Genomic DNA, 26,590 nt, shown 5'->3' on the forward strand with positions numbered 1-26,590 from the left:
ACCTTAATCTTCCCCATGATTGTATGAACGTCATTAAAGAAGCTAGACGTCCTACCACTAGAGCTTGCTACGCAGCCAAGTGGAAATGATTCGTGATTTATTGTCACAACAATAATATCAATCCCTTGGATGGGTCTATCCCACATCATAGGCTACTTACTACACCTACAAAGATGCAACCTAGCCTACACGTCTATTAGACTACACCTTGCTACCATAGCAGCGTATCTACAAAATAGACAGCATCTATCCCTCTTTAGAGTACCTGCCATAAAAGCCTTCATGGAAGGCCTCAAAAGAATAATTCCCCCTAGAATGCCACCCTCACCGGTGTGGAACCTAAACATCGTTCTCACGAGACTAATGGGGCCTCCATTCGAACCTCTCCATAAATGCGAGCTTCAATTTTTAACATGGAATACAGCTTTCCTTGTAGCCATTACTTCACTCAAAAGGGTCAGTGAGATACAAGCACTCGCCATTCAAGAACCTTTTCTGCAAATCCATCATAATAAGGTTGTTCTCCGCACTAATCCAAAATTCCTTCCTAAAGTCATTTCTCCTTTTCACCTCAATCAATCTGTGGAACTGCCCGTGTTCTTCTCGCAGCCACAAACCATTGCAGAAAGAGCTCTGCACACCCTAGACGTCAAAAGAGCTTTACTCTACTACATCGAGAGAACACAACCTTTTCGCAAGACCAAACAATTATTCGTGTCTGTCTTACCACCACACAAAAGGCAACCCCTTCTCCAATCTGGGATAGCTAGGTGGATTGTTAAATGCATACAGATTTGCTACCACAAAGCAAAACAAACGCTATCTGTTCCCCCTAAAACCCACTCTACACGTAAGATAGGGGCTTCCATGGCATTTTTAGGGAACATCCCCTTAGATAATATCTGCAAAGCAGCTACATGGTCTACACTGCACACTTTCACTAAACACTATTGTGTAGATGTGCAAACTAAGCAACAAGCTAGTGTGGGCCAGGTTGTCCTCAAAACACTGTTTCAAACAACTGCAACAGATACTGGGGGTCGCTGCTAAGAGGGGGTACTGCTACACAATCTATGCACAGTGTGTAATCTGCAGCTCATATGCCTCGAACGGAATATCTACTTACCAGTATGCATCTGTTCTTGGCATGTAGAGCTGCAGATCTACACATGCCCACCCGCCTCCCTGGCTACCTTTATCTGTTCCAGTTTTATCTTATTTAGATACAGCACACATGGGCATCTTTCCTGTTTCTTACAAAGCTCCATCATTTCCCTGCTGGCGAAAAACAATCTGAGGATGGAGCCGAAGCCCATGCGCAATATGATCCAAAGGAGGAGTCACATACCTCGTGACTTCCAAAGACTTTCCAAGAGAAAAACTGCAACATCCGGGCCCAACACCAGATGGCGATCTATGTACAGTGTGTAGATCTGCAGCTCTACATGCCAAGAACAGATGCATACTGGTAAGTAGCATTTGCCTTTTGCCAATCGACCCTATGGAAATTATTTATTGGACAGGATATGCCGGGCACGTTTTCAATGATGTGTGAAATTTCAAACAGTGCCCGTCTGTCTAGAAGGCCTCTTGGACAGAGCTCCATAGGCAGGTGTCCTGGATTCTAAAAATAGGTTCTTTGTCCTTACTTTTTATAAGCTGATACAATTGGTCTTAAACCATGTATATATTCCTATTATTGGCTTTTACTTATTCGCATAATTTTGGTTTTCTATGTATGCATTTTTACGCAATTTTTACCCATGGGAGACTGGTTCGACAAAGTGACTTGGGAATAGTGAAAAGTTATGTGCGCTGCTACTGCATGTGCTGCACTAGAAAACTTCACCACATGTCTTCAGAAAATGTATAGAAATAGAGTATATATTTCGTATGACTTTAGTAGACAAAGGTATACCTCTTATACAGTTTTTACATGGAAAACCATTAAACATTTTTTGCATATTAAGTATCATTTTCACAAACCGAGTACTTGAAAAAAATAGTTCACCTGCACCTAAATCCACCCTAGCTCATACGTTTCGAATTTGGCACCAATTACAAGAGGTACCGGAACGGACAACACAAATCCCCTGCAATTTGATATGGAAAATACTAATTAACAAGTCCGTTCTTTGAGTAGGAGTCCAGTTATTAATCGGGTTGACTCTCTGTGTTTCTAGTCGAAGCCCACACTGAATCTTGCAAAAGGCTGCGTTTTGTTTAACTGCATTCATACAGTTGTGTTCTCTATGATGTCCTGTGTATTACTGTTGTATTCTGTGTGATGTCATGTATGTTGTGGCATATTCTCCCAACAACTTACCAGGCGAATTAGGTTTGTGTCCTTGTGTAATGTAACGGGTGCTTATGTAATGCGCTTTATATACTTTCATGCCTCACCACTTTAAAAACTCACCAGCGGCCACTGGGTTGGAAACTCCTTCCGTGGCTGCAACAGGAGAAAAAGGTGCACTGGGATTTGCGAGGGGGCATGGAAAGGCCTTAAGACCTGGCCGTACCTCTGCCGTCCTTGAATGGCTCAACATAGAGTCCGACTTGTCTCAGAACAGACGGTAGCCATGAAAGGGCATGTCCCTTAGCAAAGCTTGAACATGCCTTAAAATATCAGGCGTGGCGCCGTAAGGCCCTGATGACAAAACTGCTCTGCCTAGCGAGTCGGTTGTGTCCAGCCAACAGCTGCATGTGAACTTGGCTGCATCCTCCTGATCAGTCATAGCTTGGGAGAGTATGGCTCAGGCCTGCTCCGCGACCGCAGGCAGCACCTGCGCAACTGAATCCCATAGTGAGTGGGGGTACTGTTTAAATGCTTTGCACTTGTTCTCTTGTGTAAGCCTGACTGCTCGAAGCCACAGCTACCCAGGGTTGAGCTAAAGCTTTAAGAAACTAAACCTACTGGTCCTAAATGGGTGGATAAGTTATTACGCAGTGAATGTCACACCCTATAATACCCCCCATTTCCTCACAATTACCATGAAAATCCCTCCTTGATTGAAGCAGGTGAATGTATTAAAGATATAAATACTGAAGGACCACAGCGTACAGATAGGTAACTTGTTCTTTCTTTACCGGTGCTCCGCCAGTATATTATTGAGATTCTGAAACATTCAGTGTGCCTTTGCTACATAAAGTAATATATTGAAGGTCTACTTCTGTAGCCCTTCAAGCCGATTTTTGAGGCAGCACAAGTGACTTGAAGTAAAGCATTAACTTTTATTTAAAAAATAGACTAAGGAATATTTAGGTGCTAGTCCACTATTGGTATATTACAGCAATATTTTTCTTTGGCTGGCACTATGGTACTAACTCATTGTATTATGGTAACAAACTTAATTGAACAGGTAAATGTAACATATTTTCGTTGTGATTTAATACTTGAGTGTGTTTGTAGCCTTTCTAACAGAAATAGCCTGTGTGTTAAGAGGTGAAAGTGAAAGGCTTACAACTGTTTCTCCTTTTTTCCAAAGACGGTATGGGTATATTTGACTTGCTAGACACTGGAGATGACATTGACCCAGATATTATTAGCATCCTCCCTGCATCCCCTACTGGATCCCCTGGACATTCGCCAGGATCTCATTACCAGCATGGAGGCGATACAGGCAAGGTAGGTGTTTTTGGATCCAGTGTGTTAAACTGTGTTCTTTTTTGTAATGCATAATATTACTTTTGGAACAGGCTTTCATTTTTGGTAGACTTTTTTTGGTAGTCCCTATCCTTCATGTTTGTTGGCAACCTTACTAATACAAGAGACCAGTAATAGTCTGTATACTTCAGATGTAATCTCCCCCTGTAGGAATACTTCAGAGATTCCTTGTTTTGGTGCCTGTGCCCATGTATCCATTGTTCAATGATTCCTCCTAGGTATTGATAGAAATGGACTGTAGGGGTGTAAGCAGTTCCCAGTGAATTTATGTATAGTCATAGCCACTGAATTGCCTCTCACTTGTAGGATCCCATATTAAGTTTTGAAATAAAAAAAATCCTTTTTTTCATTAAGACAATGTTCAACTAAAAAAGCAAATTTTTGTAGTAAGTCCTGCTGTAGATACACTTGCTCTGCATACTCCTGCCATCTAGTGTTGAACTCTCATGTTGGCAGGTTTTTCTTCAAAGAAGTCTTTTGAGTGACAAGGTGTGAGGGACTCACCACTTGTAGGCATTGTTCATAGGCGCCAACTCCATGGAAGATTTTGTTTTTTCTGCCATCCGGTTTGGATGTTCATGCCTAGGGCTCTGAGTTAAGTTTTTACTCTGCCTTTTTGGAGACACTCTGGTCACACCATAAACCTCAGATAATGCCCCAGTTTATTTCTGGGAGCATCCTCCTTCCGATGTTCAAAAAAGTGAGGGTGCCTCCATCTCGAAACATTGACTAACTCCACCTCTCCTCGACACCACCACCCTATCGGTAAGATGTAGGCAAGTGGGTTTCTGTTGTAGTAACCCCCTTACTTTTTGCCAGATTTCTGATGCAGTTTGACTTAAACTGCCCTGGGTTCCTGCCAATCAGGTTCTCAGGGCCTGTTCTTTCCCAAAACTGTACCTTTGTACCCCCCAATTGGCATCTTGTAAATGGTACCATGGGTACCAAGGGCACTGTGACCAGGGAAGGCCTATAAGGGCTGCAGCATATAGTTTGCCACCCTTGGTGATCCTGTACATTAGCACACACACCCTGCCATTGCAGGTTCCGCCTTTTAGTGCAGAGAAAAAGGAAGAGTTGGCATGGCACACATACTTGTGTATCAAAAAAGTGATAGAATGCACACCATTCTAATTCATTGATTCCGCATTGCTTTAAACGGATTTGGCTTTTGAGTGCAGCCTGGACTTGCGTGCTCTGCCCCTGTAACACACGTGTAAACTTATAAAAGCTGGAGCGTAGTTGTGCTCCTATGCCCGATGCACAGCATAATTCTTAAATGTTCACAAAAATACTGTCGACTAGTCCGTTTTTGACAGTTTCATTCCATATACTCCAAAGTTTTTCCTTTCATTACTCCCTCCATTCACATGTAAGGTTGTTAAGGTTTCCCGTTGCTTCTAGTGCGACACACACACACACACACACACACACACACACACACACTCTCACTCACTCACTCACTCACTCACTCACTCACACCCCCCCCCCTCCCTGGTGCAGAAATAAACAGTCGGCATGGTACACATCCCTGTGTGCCATGCCCACAACACACACTGCCCTGACATACTTCAGCCACCCCTCTAGCTGGGTGCCCTATGCCAGTGGTGTGGGTGCATGAGCCCTGTGCCTCTACAGTACCCAGGTCCATTCCTTGGCACGGTAAGTGCAGTGCTGCCGTCTAAGAGTATATGGTGCTGGGAGATCGTCAAAACGAACTCCACAGCACCATGATGGCAACACTGAAGACTGAGAAGTTTGGTATCAAACTTCTCAGCACATTAAACCCGCACTGACGCCAGTGTGGGATTTAATGGAAGATGCACGACAGAGGGCAACTTAGAGTTTACCCCTGAACCTAACCTACAATCCACGTCCTGTCTGATGGGCTGCCTAGGCTGCTACACAGCAGCTATGTCGCTGGACCCCTGGGTAGAGAGCCATCCGCTCTCCTGGGCCTGCATCAGTGCACATCCTGGGCGAGGTGCTAGGTCTCCTCCCCCAGGATGGGCATGGGAAGCTTCAAAGGCATGCCGCCTTTGTGAGCTTCTCCAGGCCACTTGCTGTACTCAGCAACTGGCTCCTACCGGTTCTGACCCCCACCCTGGCGGGAAGACTGGCGGGAATCCCCAAGGAAGGAAAGGGGGTGTGCCAGCTTCTGCCAACCCCACCCCTCAGGTGGGGGAGGCGAGGTGAAGCACATCTCCGGGCTCTCGCCATCTTGAAGATGGGAAGCCCTGCCCAATCAGGGCTAGACTACTGCCCCCCTCCCCTCCCACAGGAGAGTGGCAGGATAGGGGGTGTACCCACCCCAGGGAAGGGACCTACCTGTAACGCCCCTAAATTTAGTATTTAGGGGCACCCTGAACCTTCCTTCCTCAGATCCAGATTCCGAAACCAGAAAGAAGAAAAAGGAACAAGAAGACCTGCCGTGCACTGGCTAACAAGAGAAAGACACCAACTGATTTGGCGCCAGCCCTCCAGGCCTGTCGACCCTCGAACCTGCTCCTGCCAAACCCCGGCATCCTAGTGGTCAGCAACCTCAAAAACCCCAGAGGACCTGACTGCCTTGTGACTAACTACCTGGGACTCCCACGAGCAGTGGTACTGCTCAAAGCAAGTAACTGACACCTGGCATCAGCCAGGAACCGCAAACCCTGCACACTCTGCACCCGCCAAGCCTGGCCTGTGCCGGAGTGAACAAAGACCACGAGGACGTCCCCCTGGCGACTGTGACCCTGAATCCAGAACCCAAGGACCCACCTCGACGCTCCCAACGATGCCTGCAGCCTCAGAACCAGGGACCCCTCCAACCGCGACCAGCAGAGGGTAAGATTTCCCTGACACCAAAAGGCACCCCTGCACCCGGCGCCCTGCAGCCCCCTTTGCCCAACTCCTGGGTGCCTACCTATCCTCCAACTACCCGACTTAACTCTCGAAGTGGTGGTCGCACCAAAAGGTTCTTCGTCCCCGAGCTTGCAGCCTTTGTTCTTTCTTGAACTTCTCCATTGAAATCCTTTGAGCGCCCGACGGCTCAAAAGCACCCTGCACCCAGCCGTCCGAGTGCCCCTGACAGTGCAACCTGTACTCTAATCTACTTCCCCATTTGCCCTGAGCAAGTGACCAGAAGCCGAGCTCCCACAGCCGGGTGGCCTGCTAGCTGACCCTGGGAGACCCCTGAGTCTGTGTCCAAAACCTTAACTCTGCCAGTCGAGTACTTACCCAAAAGCAGATAACTCACTTTTCTTCCATAGGGTAACATTGTCTGGTTTCACTTGGAAATTCTTCCAAGTGTTGAGTTTTGAAACTTTAAAATATTCATCTAAAATCAGCCGAATTACGAAAACGAATTTACTCACCTGTTATCAGGAGAGATCCCAGTGCTGGATCTTGGTGCCCAGCACTGACCCTGCAAAGTAATTACAACCGTACTTACCGCTAACTTGATTTTCCTCCATAGGATAACATTGCCTGGGTTTTTCCAGAAATTCTTCTAAGTGTCGATTTTGCAAACTTACAAATAGTCGTTAAAAATCGCCTGTATAACAAAAACGCATTCGTTCAACTGTTTACAGGAGATGCACCAGTGCTGGATCCAGGATCCAACACTGAGTAAGAAAAAGTAACGATAACCCTACTTACCTGCTAAGTGAATTTCCTCCCATAGGATAACATTGGTGATTCTATGTGAAATACTTTCCAAGTGTCAACTTTTAAAATACAATAATATTCCTTAAAAATCACAACTGTAACCAAAACGTTTTTACTCAACTGTTTACAGGAGATGTCCCAGGACTGAATCTAGGATCCAGTCCTGTGGTAAGAAAAGTAATCCAAAAAGTAATCAATTGCATTTAACTAGAAATTCGCATTGAGCTCAATGTATAATTGTGTTTGAAATTGTGTTGCCTATTGCAACAACTGTAACTATTTGATTCAAAAGTCTATTGCCTATTGAAAAGTATTTATCTAAAGCATCTCATTCTGAGAAAGTATATTTTGATACCTATTGTTGGTTCTAAAAATAAAACTACTATATATTTTGATACAAAACCATTGGCCTAGAGTTCAGTTCTTGAGTGTGTGAGACAATTTGCTGACTGAGTGTGTACAACAAATGCTTTACACTGTCCTCTGATACTGCCTAACTGCTCGACCAAGCTACCACTTTAGAGAGTAAGGTTCTATCTAACTTTAGCCTCTGCCAAACCTCTGGGGACTGTGGACTATTTAGGAACAGTATATACAGAGCCACTTTCTTACATTCCCTGACTGGTAAACACCAGCCGGCCACTACGAGACATGTTTCTGGACCCCTGGGGTTTGAGCCTCCACTCCCTGGGCCTAGAATAAAGCCTTCCCTGGGCGAAGTTGGTCACACCTCCCCCAGGCCATCTGTGGCAGGGGAACTTCAAACACCTTGCTGCCTTTGTAACGCGATCCCCATCCTCTCCTGCTATCAGGAGCAGTCCACTTTCCTGTCTAGCCTCCTTTTCAGCAGGAGTACAGACGGGAACAATTAAAATAGCCCAGAAGGTGTGCCCATCTTCCAACTCCACGTCACAGGTGGGGAAAGCGAGGTGAAGTCCCCTCTTCAGTGCCTGCCATCTGTGGCAGGCACTATCCAATCAGTGTTAGGGATTGTGCCCACTCCCCCACGTGAGGTGAGCACACCAAGGGCAAAGTCACCCTATGGTCAGTAGCCCATTTGCTACATACCTAGACCCTTAAAGCCCCCCCTTAATACAGTATTTAGGAGGTAGCCCTGAACTAAAAGGGCAGATTCCAGCAACCTATGAAGTAGGACGGAAGAAGACACCCCGCCGAGGAGACTGCAGAGAAGAACTGACTTGGCCCCAGCCCTACCGACCTGTCTGCAGTTTCCAGGGACCCTGTTCCAAAACGGCCTAGTCTTGCTGCCAGCGACTTCCAGAACCCCTGAGAGGACTGACTGCCTTCAAAAAAGACAGGATGTCCTGTGAACAGCAGCTCTGTTTAAAAGAATCACCAAAGAAAGACTCCGAGCCTGCTGAGGGCAGAGAAACCAGACGCCTGGAACCACCGCTGCACCAGATGCCTATGGCCTGAGTGGCCCAACTGTCCCAGCGAGGTCTCCCCAGCGCTCCAGAGTCCAATTCCACCGTGGGTTGACCTCACCAGGACTCCTCGACGTCGCCAGCAGTCTCTGCCATTGAAGACCCTCCCCCCCCCCCCCCCCCCAACCGTGAGTTACCCGGTGAGGTTTAATCCATCCTCAAAAGGCACACCTTCATCTGTCCGCCTTGTGCCCTGGAGAAGAGGCCCTGAAGTGCACATACATCCTTGAGCCCTCCAACTTACCTTCCCAGCTGTTGGCTCCTCCCGAAAGACTAACTGGACCGAGCCTGCAGCCAAAACCCCAAACCAGCAACTCCCCATTGAAAATAACAGGGCACTGGACGCCAAAACAGCACCCGGCCGCCCCTTTGCCGCTGTGGGTGCACCTTGTGTGTTAACTTGGATCCCCCTTTACCCTGAGCTAAACCCTAGGAGCTTTGCTCCCACATCCAAGTGGCTTGCCTGTGAGCAGCCACCATCCGGATGATCCCTATCCCCCATTGTATAACATTGGGCCTCTGCACTCTGCAGCCGGCCGCCATAGTCTGCTGAGGGTGCTCTTTGAGTGCATTCTTGACCCTGGGGGAACCCTGGCTCTAACCCCAGAAACCCAGCTCCCAAGGCTGATTACGCACCTTTATACAGAACCTGGTTTTCTCCCATAGAACTGCATTGACTGTTTATCTGTGGAAAAAGTTCAAAGTGTGGAGTTGAAAAGTGTATGAAAATCTAAAACTGTGTGTTGAGAGAAACTGATTTTTATCCAGGAAATGTCCCAATATGATATCTAGTCATATCACATGGAGTAGAAAAAGTAATCAAAAGTAATTACAACTGTATATGCACATTTTTACAAACCTGTAAGAAAAGTAATTTAACAATCTGTGTTGAAAAGTACAATCATATTTTACCTGTACCAAGTCCAGCTTGGTTCTATAAATAAAATACAGCTAAGAAATATTTTCTATACAAACAATCGCCCTCATTACCATAGATTTAGAGTAAGGTATTATCTACTTTTACTTCTGTAAGCCTTTCGGGATTCACTGGACTCTGTGCACACTATACCTTACTGTGGTATAGTATATACAGAGCCAACTTCCTACAGAAGACTACAGACTTGATTCCACGCTGGCAGGGAATCTTATCCGACAAGTGGGTTTTAGTGTCAGTTTGCCACAGCTACTGCCTTGAAATTCTCACACCTTATCCCAACATCCCCCCGTAACTACCACCTCAGCAGAGGGCATCTCAGCCTTCTGAAGGCGGAGGTCCAAGCACTCCTTCAACACTCATTTGCAATGCAATAGGTCTCACATTTGCAAACGTTTAAGCTATTGGGATTGTAAATGACAATGCCTAGTATTTTTTTTGGTAATTAACACATAAATAAAAGATAGCTAAAATGTTTGTAAATGCGAGACCTATTCAGAGAAGCAGCCGCCTTTGTCCCTGGCTGCTTAGAAATTGAAAGCCCGCATGGCGCACTGAATGTTAAAAGAAAGCATGTCGTGCCTGCAGTAGGCGAAACTATTTAAAGAAAATAGTGCTTGCAGACTAAAGATTCACCGTGTAACAACCAGAGTAAAAGGGCCAGTCCTCATGGGAGGTTACGAATGAAGATAAGGAGGGTCTAACAAGCCTATGAACAAATCAGAAGCCAGCATTTACAAAGGACAGTGACACAAGCCAATGACAAATATCGGTGGAGAGTGGGCGGAGCTTCTATTCCATACTCCAATACAGCATGGCTCGCAGAGCAGCGCATGCATTGCCCAGGCTCGGCCTAAAAAGGGGCCATAGAATCAATGCTTCTCCAACACCGGAGCAAAGTGGTCTACTCTTTATTTCGTCATTCTCAAGAGGGATGGCTCAGTCAGGCCTACCCTAGACCTCGCGTCCCTCAACTGGTACATCCAAACAGAACACTTCCACATGGTAGTGTTACAGGGTTTCATCCCTCTGCTTCAACAAGGTGACTATATGACTGTGTTAGACCTCTGGAAAGCCTCCTTCCACATCCCCATCAATCCCACCTAACAACAGTATCTGCACTTCATTGTACGTGGTTACCATTTGCTGATGGAGGTTTCTAACCACAAACTCCTCACCTTTTGTATATTCCCACTGGTGACAGGATCCGGAAAATCTTCAGCAGTACCGCTGCATGCCAGCAGGTTTCACCGGCAGCTCCATGTCATCATCGTTTTGCACCAGATGTGACTTGTGCGGGCCTATATAAGCACCACTTATGCATGCTGATGTCAGTTTCTTTCTTTCTGAGCCATCGGACGTGGATCCGGAACTACATCTCCACTCCGAGACCGCCTATTGGTCAAATAATTTTACCTAGTGTGTAAGGGAAAATGTCGCCTCCCAAATCTACAAAGTTCAAACCCTGTGGACAATGTTGCACACAGATGTCTGTGACTGACAAACATGGGTTTGCCCATGGTGCCTGGGGTCGGACTCCGCTCCAAGCTGTTGGAAGCTGGTTCTTCATGTGATATATCAACAACTTGATATACTGTGTAAAAGTGTCCAGGGGTTACCTTATGAGTGAACTGGGGCTTGCTATACAATCCCAAAGTGCTCCGTTAGAGGGTAGTGTGGTCGAGTAGCATTGGGCTTCACACAGAGGAATGCAAGACATTTGCAAATACACACAATGATTAATAAATGACTCGGAGATTCACAAACCTGTATTAAAATAGAAACTATATTTATATGTTTAGGCTTCATAGAAAAATTGTTCAGGTGAGTACGTTTTTAAATGTAAATTCTTTTCACATAAAAAAGTGGACGGAAGAACAAGTTCTGCAAACAGGTATAGTAGAGAGACTTACAAAGCCAATCTCCAGGACTTGAGGTGAGTGGTGGGTGAGGTTCAAGGCAGCACCAGAACTGCACTCCCCACGACATGGGGGCAGCCGGGTGCAGGGTGCAAATCGGTCCTCTAGCCCAGGTGCAGCAGATGTAAGGGTGTCCTTGGGTGTCTGTTTTTTCCTTACTAGAGCGGTCTCTGTTAAGGGGGCCTGTGTACAGAGGCTGCAGATGATGTTGGGGAGTCCAGGAGAGGTAAAACCACTATGGACCTGAGCTCTGGAGAGCCGGGGGACCTTGTTGACACTGGTGGCACACTTTAACTCTGGCGAGAGGCTCCAGGTGTAGTAGTGGCTTCGGGTGTCGAGTTTTGGTGGTTCCGGATTACTTAGTCTTCTCTTTTGGAGTTTCTTCAGAACAGGTCCACTGTACACGGGTGGTCTTGAGTCTTTTTCAAAGGCAGGCAGTCCTCACAGGTTTCTGGAGTCAACAGCTGCTGGTCGAGTCAACTTTGGCGCAGTTTTCGACAACTTATGCACACAGGTTGGCAGGGTTGGTACCAGGTCAGCTGCTTCTGACCCCCCCCCCCCCCCCTTGCTTTTGCGGCTTTTAGGTGTCCTCTCTCTTAAGTCATCAGGGTCTGCTTCTCTGTTGCCAGGGGCTTCCCTAAATAAGGAAGTTCGGGGCGTTAAGTGAGTGTAGGGTACGGTAGTGTATGTCTCGATATAACCACTTCCTGTGTGAATTAGGCATAACCCAGTCCCAGAATTCTTAAGTATGCCATCTCAAAGATGGCTACTTCTGAAAAATCATGTCTGCCTCACAAAAGCCCACCTTAGGGGTAGTACTAGCCTGGAGGTGGCATGCCTACCTGACTAGATAATTTTCCCAGCCTGTACTGTTGCCAAAGGGGGCTGTGGACAGGCAGGGGTGAGGGGGGAGGTAGCTTCCTCTCCTGTGAGAGGAGACCGATTCGCATTCCGAAGGGCAGCTCCATTTAAGCTCGCTGGCCCAGGGAGGTTAATCAGCAGGACATCCTGTGGGAGAGGGTGTTACGGACAAGCTTTTGTTCTGGGTTTCCTGAGAGCAAAGGCTCTCATTCTAGGAGGTCACAACAGCATCTCTAGTGGCAGGCTGGCAGTAACCAGTTAGCAAGGACACCAGAGGCTGGTAGGTTTTCAGGCGGTGCCGCCAAAGTGCCCTCTTAGGGCATGTATTGGTACAACCAACACTGGCATCAGTGTGGGTGTAACAATACGAGATGTTTGATTCCAATAATCCCTGTTTTCAGTGAATTCATCATGTAGCTGGGGAACTCGTTTTCACCAGTGTCCAGCACATGTTTTAACAATCATTGAAAATGCAATAGGTCTCGCCTTTTATTAAGTTAAAGCCATTTGCTTTGCTAATGGTATTGCAAAGCAAATGTCTTTCACATAATGAAAGGCGAGACCTATTGCATTTTTAAAGCTTGTTTATGGAAAGATCAACGAATCCTAAGCAAAGACCGATGAGTAAAAGACCACCTGAGGAGATCCTGGCAGCTAAATATCCTATATTATTAAAGCTGTTTGGTAATGCTTTCAAAGGTGTTCATTAAAGGACACCTGCAGGATAAACCCATTGAAAGACATTAATTTATTCTTTTGAACGTGTCTCCTAGGTTGGATTCTTTTTTAATTCATGTATTCACCCACCCAGTGCTTTAAACTGAACTATAGCAGTGCAGGTACTCACTATTTAGAGTATCTGCTGCCCCCTGAGAAGTGCCGGTGATACAGTGACATTGGGTACAAACAGTGAATATTTAACATCTGCGTTACTGCTGGCGAACTAAAGCGAAAATATAATACATCGGGAAAGCGCAGCGGACCCCGCTCTGCAGCTGAGGCATGCCAGGAGGGGGCGGGGGTCCGAGTGGTGAAGTGCCTGAGAAAAATGGGCAACTGTGGTGCAAATATTCACAGAAAAGGTAAACAAAGAAAGTATCCGGGTGGTGAACAACGCAAAGGACGCAGGGAATGGCCCATGGCGGCAGAGCACATCTTTCAGCATTTCTACAATCTAAGGATGCGTTGTTATAAGAATCAAGCCATATATACAAAACGAGCCCTTAACTATACATTAATTATCACAGTTACAGACGCATTGCATTGCCTTGGAAGTTAGCATATACCTCAGGAAGGGGCACGTGTATACTCGTGCCTGGGTAAGTAGTGAGGCGTTTATCACGAGGAAAGAAAAACTGACTGTTCTTTGATCGGACATTGCACCGAGGTTCAGCCCAGACATTCTGCCATCACCGGAGTCCAAAGCCGCGCGAGAGGCTCTGGAAATATGTCTCCGCGCAGGGGGTGGCGCGAAGCCTGGGGTAAGAAAGTCACAGAGAGGTAAGTGTTGGGCATTATAAGGGGTGCTCCAGCGCTTAGAAGGGGGCTTGCGCTAGCGTGGGAGGCTAGGACATCAGGAACAGCCAGCTAAAGGGAGCAATGCCATCTTCAGCCAGGACCTTTAGAAGAATAGGAAGACCAGGCGAAGCTCTCGTGCCCTCAGCCTGGATGTTACATCTCTCGCCTGGTGTTGGAAATATTTCCCCTCGCAGGAGCGTACCAAACCCCAGCAAGCGCAGGAACAGGCTTGCAGGCCACAGCGCTCCAGCAGCAGTGGAGTTCAGAGGGAGACTATGAGCCTGGGTCGGGACGGGACCCAAGGGAGGACTAGGCAGGCGGATGGATGAGTGGTTGGATGGTTATATGTTTGGCTTAGTGGGTGGAAGGGGTGAACGGCGAACGCCTGGATTCTTCGATAGACCTATGCTTGGGTAGGCCTTGGTGGACGAACCAACTGCGGATGGACAGATGAGGGAGCGAATTTAGGAAGAATCGAAGTGGATGGGATGAATTTGGAAGAGACTGTGAGAAGTTGGCCTGATATATGATGTCACTAGTTCTTGTGTACACCTTGTATCAGTCCAAGCAACCCTTATGGTGATTAGTTGTAAAGTCAACCTTATAGACCAGCTATCCTAGTGGTTGCATGGAGAAGAGCAGTCTTAGGCTAAACTCTGTGTGGCATGTGAAGCCAGCTGTTATACCATTTGCAATCCCTTGAATACCAAATGAAAGGACACCACAACAGATATATATGAAAATAGGATGTATTTATTCTAGTCAAAATACCCTCAGCACTCTTTGAGATTCGAGGTAAGTACAACACAGTCTTATTTAAGCATACATAATTCACACAGGTAAGTAATACAGTTAGGCCCTAGGGGCCACGCAAACCATATACTAAGTAAGTGGTATAAGGACCACTGTCACAAACACAGGTTAGGCCTAGGGAATCGCTGGGGCTACACTATACTACCAGTTGCTAGGCAGTGGGAGGCCCAAGGGATTCAGGTGCAGAGTGGAAACACTCACGCGTAATGTGTTAAAGTCGATAGAAATAGTGAAGTTTAGAAATAAAGAGTTTTAGGACACTTCGGATAGAGGTAGGAGTTAGAGACTTGGAAACTAGACCTTAGGATAGTCAGTACCCTTGTGAGCCCCGGAGTACTCAGTTTACCTAGCCCACGGGCTGCGGGTGTATAGGTGTGAACTTGCGTCGGGTTTCGTCGTCGACTCCTATGGATGCCTGAAGAAAAGGTGCTGACAGGCAATCAGTGAAGAGTGTCCGGTGGATTCCAAGGGTGGAATCAAGAAGGAGGGTACCTGCAAGCAGAGGGGACAGAGTCTAGGTCACCAGCCAGGAGCCGGGAAGGAACCAGGCAATGTCGAAGATGCCGGTGAAGAGGTGAAGCTTGTCGCAGCAGCCACGGGTATCAGGAGGTGTCGAGGACGACCAGAACCAGGAGGCGAGCTGTCCCACGAGGGCTCTTGCTGTTGGCGGCGTCGTTGGCGAGTTCGGACCCAACAAGCCTTGGCAAGCGCAACCCACGCAGGATGAAGGATTCGCTTCTGTTGCAGACCAGGAAGGCCTGAGGTGCTTCTCTTTCGCAGGGAAGCAAGGGCCAGTCTGGAGGAGCCAAACCAGCGGTGGAAAGTTAAGGGATCGTTGTCACTGAGGCTACTAGCCAGCGGGCCAGTAACCGGACAGATGCGTCGAGCAGGGAAATGTAGAAGGGCCCCACGCAGAACTCGTGGAGTGTGGAGGGCTGATCTTCGGTGCAGTTGGTGCTCGGGGTTGGGGCTTCTAGATCCCCAGAGCACAACTTCGAGGATGCCTCAGAAGCTGCACTGGAAGTTAGTAGCCAATTTTCCCAGGTAGCCGGTCCCAAGTCTCTCGTCGCCTCCACGGATCTCAGCTTTGCTGTGGATGTGGATCAGGGTCAGAGAAGTCTGGAAGTCAAGGCGCTGGTCGGGCTCTGCAGTCGGTTCCTCGTAGAACTTTGGCAAAGCAAACGGCAGGTCGCTTGGTGGTGCCTGTTTGCACAGGGTGGCCACTCCTTGGCCACAAGGGAGATTCTTCAGTCTTCTTCCGTAGTCGAATGTCGAAGGTCCAGATTTTCTGTTCAAGTTGCAGTTTTTCAGGATAATCCAAAGTCCTAGGGACTCAGCTCCCACTCTTATACTAATCTGGGGAGCTGGGTTACCTGCTAGGTACCTGCTATGGGTGGGACCAGGGAGGGGTGTGGTTACACCCCCTTCCCTTTGTCCAGTTTCACGCCAGGACTGGGGCTGGAGTGCCCCAGCACCGATTTGAACCGCACTATGCATGGGACACCTTGTGTGCCCCAGGCAGTGTCTCGTTTCTTTCATCCCTCCCTGCCCCAATACACTAAGTCCTGTCTAGGGTGGTGCTAGCACCTCCCCGGCAGGAAACCTATTGTCCAAGCCTCCCTCGCTGGAAGGACTCCCAGCAGCAGGAGGTCAGACTTGTGTCTGTGGCAGCAGCATCCATGTTGTGATGCTGGGGCTCTGGTTAACTTTAACCGGGTAGTAGGTCTTCAACATGTCTTCTCCCTCTAGAATGGAGGAATACTATCCTCATCGCCAGAAATGGTGTGGGGGTAGTATTCCAAAGTGTTAGACACCTTACACGACATGTTTTGATAAAGCCAAACCATAGTTACCATAACCTCGAGGATTATAAGGCACTTTAAGAGTATATGGTAGGCGATATCCTAGAACAGCTATAAGGACATGGTTCCGAAAGCTGCAGACAGGCTCAGCTCATGCTAGAGCACCATCTCACATGTTACCAAGCACTCTGCCTTCAGGATTGTCAAGGCCTGCTATAGGAGTGACTGAAAGGTTACCCATGTGTCTATATATAAGGTAGGTATAGGAATACTATACCTAAGCAAGGGGTGAGTACACGACCTTGCCCCAGCTGAGTGATCAGCCAGTTGTGTCATGATGGGAGGCCAGCCAGGGGTGGCATAATACATGCTGCAGCCCCTGGTAGGCCTAGGGTACACCCATGCCCTGGGTACCTAAGGTACACTGTACAGGGGCCAATAAGGTGATCCTTACCAATTGGGTTATGTACCTAAAGTACATAGTATGAATTTAGAGAGAGAACAGCTGGGCTGTGGGTCTGATTAGCAGGCCCACAGCCACATCTAAGTCGAAAACCAGTGAAGCAAAAGCAAAAAGTGGGGGGTGACCATAGAAAGCAGACCCTACTCTCCTACAGAGACCAAGATAGATGAGGGAGAGGCTTGTTGGTGGATAGATGGGCGAGTTTGGTAGGGTCAGAGAAGAAGCAGGAAGAGGATGGGCGAGTTTGTGGATAAGTGGAGGATGAAGAGGAAAGATAGTATGAATTCAAACGCACAAACATTAGGATGTGGGAAGAGGAGGACAGGCTTACTCGTTGGAATCGAAGAGAAGCCAATGGGCGGACTTACGAGTGGACAGTAGAAAGATGTAGTAATATGTTTGACTGACAGGATGGATGGTCGCTCCCAGGGGTGGGTGGATAAATGGATGGATGGATGAATGAATGAATGAATGAATGAATGGATGGCCGTCCGTCCCAGGGACAGATGGGTGGATGCATGGATGGATTGATAGCAGGGGTGGACGGGTGGATAAAGGACCGGCTAGTGAACAGGTGGATGGATGAATAGAAGCACTGAGAGATGTAAGAGGCATTTCAGTAAATTTACAGAGACGTTTAGTAAATGGAAGGAGAGACCTGCTGAGCGTGAAACATACGAGTTATTTGGTGTGACTGAAGGTTCACTCTGAATAAATAATACCTTGGTCAGGTGGTGTGCGGTGCAGAGCTGTGGTTTGTGCAGCGAAGTAGTGTCACCGCCAACTCCATGGGATGGGGGGCCTACGGGGCAGTTACCCAGTGTCGAAAGTTGTCCGTGTCCGCGAGCTGTGTAACAGTGTACCGGATTTCAAAAAAGAAAAGCAAACGCTTGTTACATACAAACAATTCTCTGACTTCTGGAAAGGACGGCGCTCCATCCACTCATGTGTAACAAGCAAGACTCTTCCCTCCCCCCTCCCCCCACCCCCCCCCCCTGCCCCGCATTCATTTACTTTTTCATGCATGCAAAAAAAGCGTACGTGGGGTGGCCCCCAAGAGGCTGGAAGCACTAGCCAATATTTAACTCAGATGCCTGGCTTATCAGATCTTCTTTTGTTTGCCTGCAAATGAATCACGGTGCACACAGCCTGCGCCAGTGTAGATTTATCGCACTCTGGAGAGGGAATGAGGCGGACGGGGCAGGCAAAGCAGTCCGCACCCTCCTGCGTTTGATCCCAGATTGGAGCAGCAGCCCTCCGCCACGCCAGCCTCCAGGGGCCGGCAGGGCTCCGGCGGCAGCCAGGGAAGGCTTCCACGTGACTTCACTCCACCCAGGCCCAGTGAGTGCAAGGGGCCCGGCTCAGCCCGGCACTCACAGCCCGTCACAGGGATGAGTCCTAGAGCACGCTCGCGCTCTGTTAATTGATTATTTCATCTTAATCTGTATGCATCCTTCGCCATACATCCGATGGTGGAACAGAAAATTTTGCAAGACGTGGGCTGGGGCTGATGTATATATATATGTTCGAGGCATATGAGCTGCAGATTACACACTTGTGCATAGATCGTCATCTGGTGTTGGGCCAGGATGTTTGCAGTTTGTTTTTCCTCTTGGAAAGTCTTTGGAAGTCACGAGGCCGGTGACTCCTCCCTTGGTTCGTATTGCGCATGGGCTTCGGCTCCATCCTCAGATTGTTTGTTTCCGCCATCGGGCTCGGATGTAATACTTCGCTCTCCGGTTCCGAACATTTCCAGTTCGACGATCGAAGCGGAATCCTCGCTCATCGCGGTATTATTCAGATCCTGATCTCCTCAATCACCTTCTTTTCGACACACCTTCGATTCCAGTCGTCGACGGCGGCCTTCGGGCCTATCCAAGCTCCGGCCCCGGCTGATGGAAAGAACTCCATTCAAGAAGTGCCCTCGATGTGGGTCCAAATTCCCCCACACCGATCTTCATGAGGTGTGCAACCTCTGCCTCTCCTCATAACACGAGGCTCGAGACTGTCCCGCCTGCAAGTCTTTCAGATCGAAAAAGACTATTCGAGATCGAAGGGCCAGACGAAACATGGCGCACTCCTCGACCTCCGTTCCAGTCGACATCTTTGGGGACGACGTCGAAGCTCTGGGACAGCAGCACACCGAAGAGGACCTAGTCAGTGCTTCCGAAGCCGACGACTCGGATGTGGAGGACATCACCCCGGCGCAGAGGGTCGTGAGTACTATACCCCCTCCCACACCCGCGCCGACACCCAAAAAGGCTTCGGTCACGCCTTCGCCTCTGGGCCTAGGCAAGACCAAAGACACTGCTTTGAACACCCCACCTTCGGGCCCGGTGAAGAAGCCTAATAAGCCTTCCGGCAGCTCGGGCTCGAGCCAGCCTGCCAGCGGTGCCGATAAACACACTTCTTTGTTTGCCATAAGTTGGCAGGGTATGCTCAGACGTGAGTCCCTTGCTCACTTTGCCACTGGATTCAAGCAAGCCTGGCTGAAGACAGCTGAAATGCCAGAAACCGGTCCTAGGAAGCTTGTTTCCGGTCCAGGGAAGACATAGCTTGGCAGTTCGGGCTGGACTGTTCCCATGAGGCACAGGGTCAGACTGATTTGCATATGGCCATGTCTGAACTGGGGTGGCAGAGTGGGCTAAAGAACGGTGATGGATTAAACCCAGATCAGTTGACTGGGGGTGAGCGCTTGCAATGTTCAACACTCCGTCCATCATTTCCTTTGGTTTTTGCTTTGTTTGTCATGAGTTGGCAGGGTATGCTCAGACGTGAGTCCCTTGCTCACTTTGCCACTGGATTCAAGCAAGCCTGGCTGAAGACGGCTGAAATGCCAGAAACCGGTCCTAGGAAGCGTGTTTCCGGTCCAGGGAAGACATAGCTTGGCAGTTCGGGCTGGACTGTTCCCTTGAGGCACAGGGTCAGACTGATTTGCATATGGCCATGTCTGAACTGGGGTGGCAGAGTGGGCTAAAGAACGGTGATGGATTAAACCCAGATCAGTTGACTGGGGGTGAGTGCTTGCAATGTTCAACACTCCGTCCATCATTTCCTTTGATAAACACACTTCGGCACCGAAAAAGAGACCGACCTCCACCTCGACACCAAGCTCCGCACCAAAGCCCTCGGTGTCGCAGCCCAGCCTTTCGGTACCGACCAAACACCATAAGGCCCTCGGCACCGACACTCCCGCGCCGAAGCCTACCTTGGCGCCGACCAAAAAAACGGTGGTTCCAAAAAAGCACGGCACGGACAAGCCTAAAAAGCCATCGGCCCTGAAACCTTCGGCGCCGACCGAACAAACATTGTCTCAGGAACTGTTTACACCGGATCCTTTGCAAAAGACACTTACCAAGGATCCAAAAACTGGACATTTGGCACTTTCTACTAAAAAGAGACATTTGGACAAGCCGGCTCCGCTTCCACCTCCAAAGAGGAAAGACTGTGCTACCTCCCCTTTCAGTGTGCCTTCCCCACCTCCTCCACCCTCTCCACCTCCGCCCCCTACGCCTTCTCCACCCCTGCCTCATCGCTCTCCGACCCCGTCTCCAGACCATGATGATCAGGGGGACCCATACTACGATCCAGGGGATATGCCACAAGGCCCCACTCCTACAGGATCCCCAGACCCATGGGACAGTTATAATAATCCAGACATTCCAGATGTCCCACAAGATGACCTTTATCCATCCAGGCCATCTCCACCAGAAGACTCATTAGGTTTTCTCCACCTACTTCAGAGGGTAGAGCTACACACTGACCCAGTAGAGGAAGATTTCCTTCTCGATACCGCACATAGGTCTACTTCTATACTACCTATGCTCAAGGGGGTAATAAAACATGCGCCAGAGGTTTTTAAAGACCCAGTCAGGGCTAGGGTCATTAACCCACGCATAGAGAAGTATAAAGCTGCCCTCACAGATCCTGCCTATATCAAAGGGCCAGTGCCACTGGATTCCCTAGTGGTCTCCACTGCACGAAAGAGGTCAAACTCCCAGGCGTCGGGCGAAGCACCACCACCTGACAAGGAGTCAAAGCTACTGGACGCGTCAGGAAAGCGCACTGCCTCACAGGCAGCCAATATATGGCGTATCGCCAACACTCAAGCGCTATTGGCCAGATACGATAGTGCGCATTATGATGAACTAGAAACCATCATGCACCATCTCCCAGAAAAATACAAAAATAGGGCCAATGAGTTAATTCAAGAGGGTAAGACCATAACTAACACCCCTATACGCTGTGCCTTAGACGCAGCAGACACAGCCTCCAGGGCCATTAACACTAGCGTCCTCCTCCGTCGCCATGCTTGGCTGAGAGTTTCAGGCTTTAAACCCGAGGTACAAGCCTCCATATTAAATCATCCATTTGATCAAGAACATCTATTCGGCCCAAAGGTAGATGAGGCCCTCGAGAAGATGAAGGACACAGATACGGCGAAATCTATGGGAGCCCTGCAGTCACACCCTCCTAGGCGCTCCTTTCGCCGCTCTTCCTTTCGGGGCACGGCCAGAGGCTACTCCTCAGATAGCGTGTCCACGTCCTACAAATCCCCTGCTCAATCCACCTTCACAAGGGGTTATCAAAGAGGCGGCTATAGAGGCAATAACAATAAAGGCAGGCAAAACAAATACCGCCCGCTCTGCCACACCCCCTACCCAATGACTTTCCCCTGCTCCCTCCAGGCCATCCCACTCTGGTCGGGGGCAGGTTACAAAATTTCCTTCACGTCTGGGAGACCATCACCTCAGACAGATGGGTGACCCAAATTATTCATTCAGGGTACTGCCTAGAACTGACATCTACCCTCCCCCCCCCCCCTCCCCCCGACATTCCACCTAGGCAACGCCCAATGTCACAACAACATTCCACGTTACTAAAACAGGAAATAATCTCCCTCCTACAAAAAGAGGCGATAGAACAAGTCCCTGCCAATCAGCAAAATGTAGGGGTCTACTGCCTATATTTCCTGATACCAAAAAGAGACGAGACTCTACGACCTATCTTAGATGTCCGGCCTCTAAACACATACATACATTCGGAACAATTTCACATGGTAACACTTCAGCTGGTACTTCCGCTCCTCTCCAAAAACGACTTTCTCACCACACTGGACTTGAAAGACGCATACTTTCACATTCCGGTACACCATGCTCACAGAAAGTACCTCAGTGGACGGGCAACACTACCAGTTCCAGGTGCTCCCATTCGGGGTCACAACAGCACCAAGGGTATTCACCAAGTGCCTAGCGGTAGTGGCGGCACACCTCAGAAGACAGCACATTCACGTCTTCCCATATTTGGACGACTGGCTAATAAAAGCCACGTCCTACAACCAATGTGTACATCACACCGCCACTACCATCCAACTACTTCACCAGCTAGGCTTCACAGTGAACCACCAAAAGTTCCAGCTAATACCATCCCACACAAAGCAATACCTCGGTGCCACCATAGACACCTCAAAAGCCATAGCCTGCCCCAATCCTGCCAGGATTGCAAGCATTCAGGCTTTGCGTCAAAGATTAAAACCTCAACACTCTCTCCCAGCAAGAGTGTTTATGCAACTGATAGGGATGATGGCCTCTTGCATTTTCATAGTGCCCCATGCAAGACTCCAGATGCGTCCACTCCAAGAGTGCTTAGAGCGCCAATGGAACCAGGCCCAGGGGCAACTGACAGATCTGGTGTTGGTAGACGGTCGCACCCATCGCTCTCTGCAGTGGTGGAACACCACAAATATTTCCAGAGGTCGACCGTTCCTGGACCCGGTTCCACAAATAATCCTAACAGACGCATCGCTCTCCGGCTGGAGAACTCATCTACTACACCTCACAGTGCAGGGCACATGGACGCCGCAACAAAAGTTACTCCATATCAACCATCTGGAGTTACTGGCAATCTTTCTAGCCCTAAAATCCTTTCAGACACAAAGGCAGTCCTTATTCGCACAGACAACATGAAGGACATGTACTACATTCAAAAACAAGGCGGCACACACTCTCCACAGCTCTCTCAACTAGCACAGAGCACATGGAGATGGGCAATTCCACACAAAATCTTTCTCCTAGCCCAACATGTCCCAGGAGTCCAAAACACCATGGCAGATCTGCTCAGCAGACAGACGCAGCAGATCCACGAGTGGGAACTTCACCCGCAGGTTCTTCACCCGTTCTTTCAGATGTGGGGGCATCCACAGATAGACCTATTCGCCACCCACGAAAACAAAAAATGCCCAAGCTTCGCCGCCAGATACCCACACCCATTGTCCGAAGGCAATGCGATATGGATGAACTGGTCAGGCAAATTTGTGTACGCCTTTCCACCTCTCCCACTAATTCCATTAGTGGTGCGAAAGCTACAACAGCACTCCCTCACACTGATTCTAGTAGCTCCAACATGGGCCAGACAACCGTGGTACACCACGCTGCTGGAACTCTCGATAGTGCCACACCAAAAGTTACACCTCTCACCATGCCTCCTAACCCAGAACCATGGAGAGATCAGACACCGGGACCCAGCTTAGCTCAACCTTGCGATCTGGCTCCTGAGATCCTAGAATTCGGATACCTTAACCTTCCCCCTGACTGTATGAACGTCATCAGAGAAGCTAGACGCCCTACCACTAGAGCCTGCTACGCAGCCAAGTGGAAAAGATTTGTTGTTTATTGCCATAACAACACAATCAACCCTCTAGACGCATCCATACAGCACATCATATGCTACTTACTCAATCTACAAAGATGTAACCTAGCATATACATCCATTCGGCTACACCTCGCAGCAATTGCCGCTTACCTACAAAACAGACAGCACCTATCACTTTTCAGAGTGCCTGCCATTAAAGCCTTCATGGAAGTCCTCAAACGAATAGTTCCCCCCAGAGTGCCACCCTCACCTGTGTGGAACTTAAATATAGTTCTCACAAGGCTAATGAGACCGCCTTTCGAACCTTTGCATAAATGCGAACTGCAATTTCTCACATGGAAAACAGCTTTCCTTGTAGCCATCACTTCCCTTAGAAGGGTCAGTGAGATACAAGCACTTACTATACAAGAACCTTTTCTCCATATGCACCCGAACAAGGTTGTCCTCCGTACCAACCCAAAATTCCTACCCAAAGTCATTTCACCCTTTCATCTAAACCAATCGGTAGAATTATCGGTTTTTTTCTCGCAACCTCAAACTGTTGCAGAAAGGGCTCTACACACACTGGATGTTAAAAGGGCCTTACTTTATTATATCCAGAGAACACAACCTTTCAGAAAGACAAAACAACTGTTTGTCTCTTTCTCTCCACCACATAAAGGCAACCCCATCTCTAAATTGGGGATAGCTAGGTGGATTGTAAAATGCATACAGATTTGCTACCACCAAGCAAAACGCACACTATCTGTTCCCCCTAAAGTCCACTCTACAAGAAAGATAGGGTTTCTATAGCTTTTCTAGGGAACATCCCATTAGATGATATCTGCAAAGCAGCTACATGGTCCCACACCGCACACTTTCACTAAACATTACTGTGTAGATGTGCAAACCAAGCAATAAGCTAGTGTGGACCAGGCTGTACTAAAAACACTATTTCAAAACACTGCAACAGATACCGGTGGTCGCCGCTAGGGTTGGGAACTGCTATATAGTATATGCAAAAGTGTGTAATCTGCAGCTCATATGCCTCGAACGGAATATGCTACTTACCAGTATGCATCTGTTCTTGGCATGTAGAGCTGCAGATCTACACACGCCCACCCGCCTCCCCGGCTACCTGTATCTGTTCCAGTCTATCTTATTTAGATACAACACACATAGGTTTCTTCACTGTTATTACTACGCTCCATCTTTCCCTGTTGGCGAAAAACAATCTGAGGATGGAGCCGAAGCCCATGCGCAATACGAACCAAGGGAGGAGTCACCGACCTTGTGACTTCCAAAGACTTTCCAAGAGGAAAAACAAACTGCAAACATCCGGGCCCAACACCAGATGGCGATCTATGCAAAAGTGTGTAGATCTGCAGCTCTACATGCCAAGAACAGATGCATACTGGTAAGTAGCATATTCTCTCTCTCTCTATATATATATATATATATATATATATATATATATATATATATATAATATTATAATATATATGTGTATGTGTATATATACACACACACATATAAATACAAAGAACACAACGGTATGCTCACACATTTACACACACACACATAAACTCACACAAGGGCGTGCAAACACAAGCACGTCAACGTACTCGTACACGCCGACGCCCCTTCTCCAGTTCTAATCTGTGCAATTTAATGTTAGAATACAGGCCACAAACTGTACCCCATGCTATTTACAAATCCTATAACCAAGCACGCACAGCCACAGCATTCCCCTGCATCTCCTTAATGCAATCACTGGCGGTGCCTGTCTCCAGCTATATACTCAGACTGCTCCCCCCAGGAAGGCATGGCATTACAGTATGTAACTCCTACCTACCGTCATACACCAACCCCGGAAAGCCACTGAAGGCCTAAACAATTACGCAGGCATACGGACACACGTGGTGTCACACGCCTGCATCTGGTTGCCTACTGCACCTATAGCCCGATTAGAAGAACATTGATTCCCTGAACCCCCTCGGTTTGATTGACAGCAGACATGCCTTGCACGAGCTTTGAATGGGAAAGTCTCGCTTGTATTACAGAGTTAAAAAGCGCCCCTGCTCCTGCAAGGCCTGCACAGATGCAGAATGGTTGCTTCCTGTGCTGCATGTATGGTCTGATCCATCTCGCTCCTCCTACAGACCCCAGAACACGGAAGAAGGGGCGAAGCTGTTCTCAAGTATTCTTGGAAGCAGAGTTCCGCTGTGTGTGTCTTTAACCTCCCGGCCTACACTGCCCCTGTCTGTTTGTTCCCGCTGGGAAGACCAAGCAGACAGCTCCCCCCGCCCCACAGAAAGGGGCAGTTAGGAGGGCGGATGGACGGGAGCTGGGCCCATTGTGGTCTGAAGGAGGTGCCGCCACTGGTAACCGTTCAGGGACTCCCAAATGACTGCGGCTGTTGGCATTGCAAATCAGTCCTTAAACTCCAGAGAGTCGGAGCGAGAGTGGGCGAGGAGACAATCTTCTCACGTTTAGATCAGAATGCAGATGCGATTTTGGCGCCCACCACCCGCCTGCCCAAGACATGCCCCTGCCTTTTTTTAAACAGCTTTTGGGCGAGGGGTGTGGGACCAGGGGGAAGGCAGGGTGCAGACCGAACTCCTGGCAGAGGAGAAAGCCGTGAAACGAAACAACTATTCAGCTTTCCTTTCCGCCCCTATCCCGTTGGTGTAAAGACAGGGCCAGCACCTCTGACAACAAGTGTGGCATTTCACGGTTTGTTTTGACAAATTATGCCCCAATTGCTGTAAAGATAGGGAGCGAGCAGAGAGCGGCTGTAGGCTTTGCACGTTTCACTACGGCTGCCATGTCCCGACAGCGCGCCAAGAAATGCCTCGCTCGTTCATATTTACTAGCACAATGCCAG

At 48.5% G+C, this 26,590-nt stretch overlaps 1 protein-coding gene across 1 annotated transcript in view; it reads left to right on the top strand.

Annotated features, from left to right (window-relative positions):
* The window catches only part of MED13 (mediator complex subunit 13), a 1,552,815-nt gene that overhangs the window by 1,306,239 nt on the left and 219,986 nt on the right, over positions 1-26,590 (top strand). The window contains exon 27 of the mRNA XM_085649419.1: positions 3,489-3,628. Coding sequence (XP_085505545.1) covers positions 3,489-3,628 — 140 coding nt within the window. The remainder of the gene's footprint in view (positions 1-3,488; positions 3,629-26,590) is intronic.

Source organism: Triturus cristatus, chromosome 3_2, assembly GCF_964204655.1.
Source record: "Triturus cristatus chromosome 3_2, aTriCri1.1, whole genome shotgun sequence".
Taxonomy (NCBI): Eukaryota; Metazoa; Chordata; class Amphibia; order Caudata; family Salamandridae; genus Triturus; species Triturus cristatus.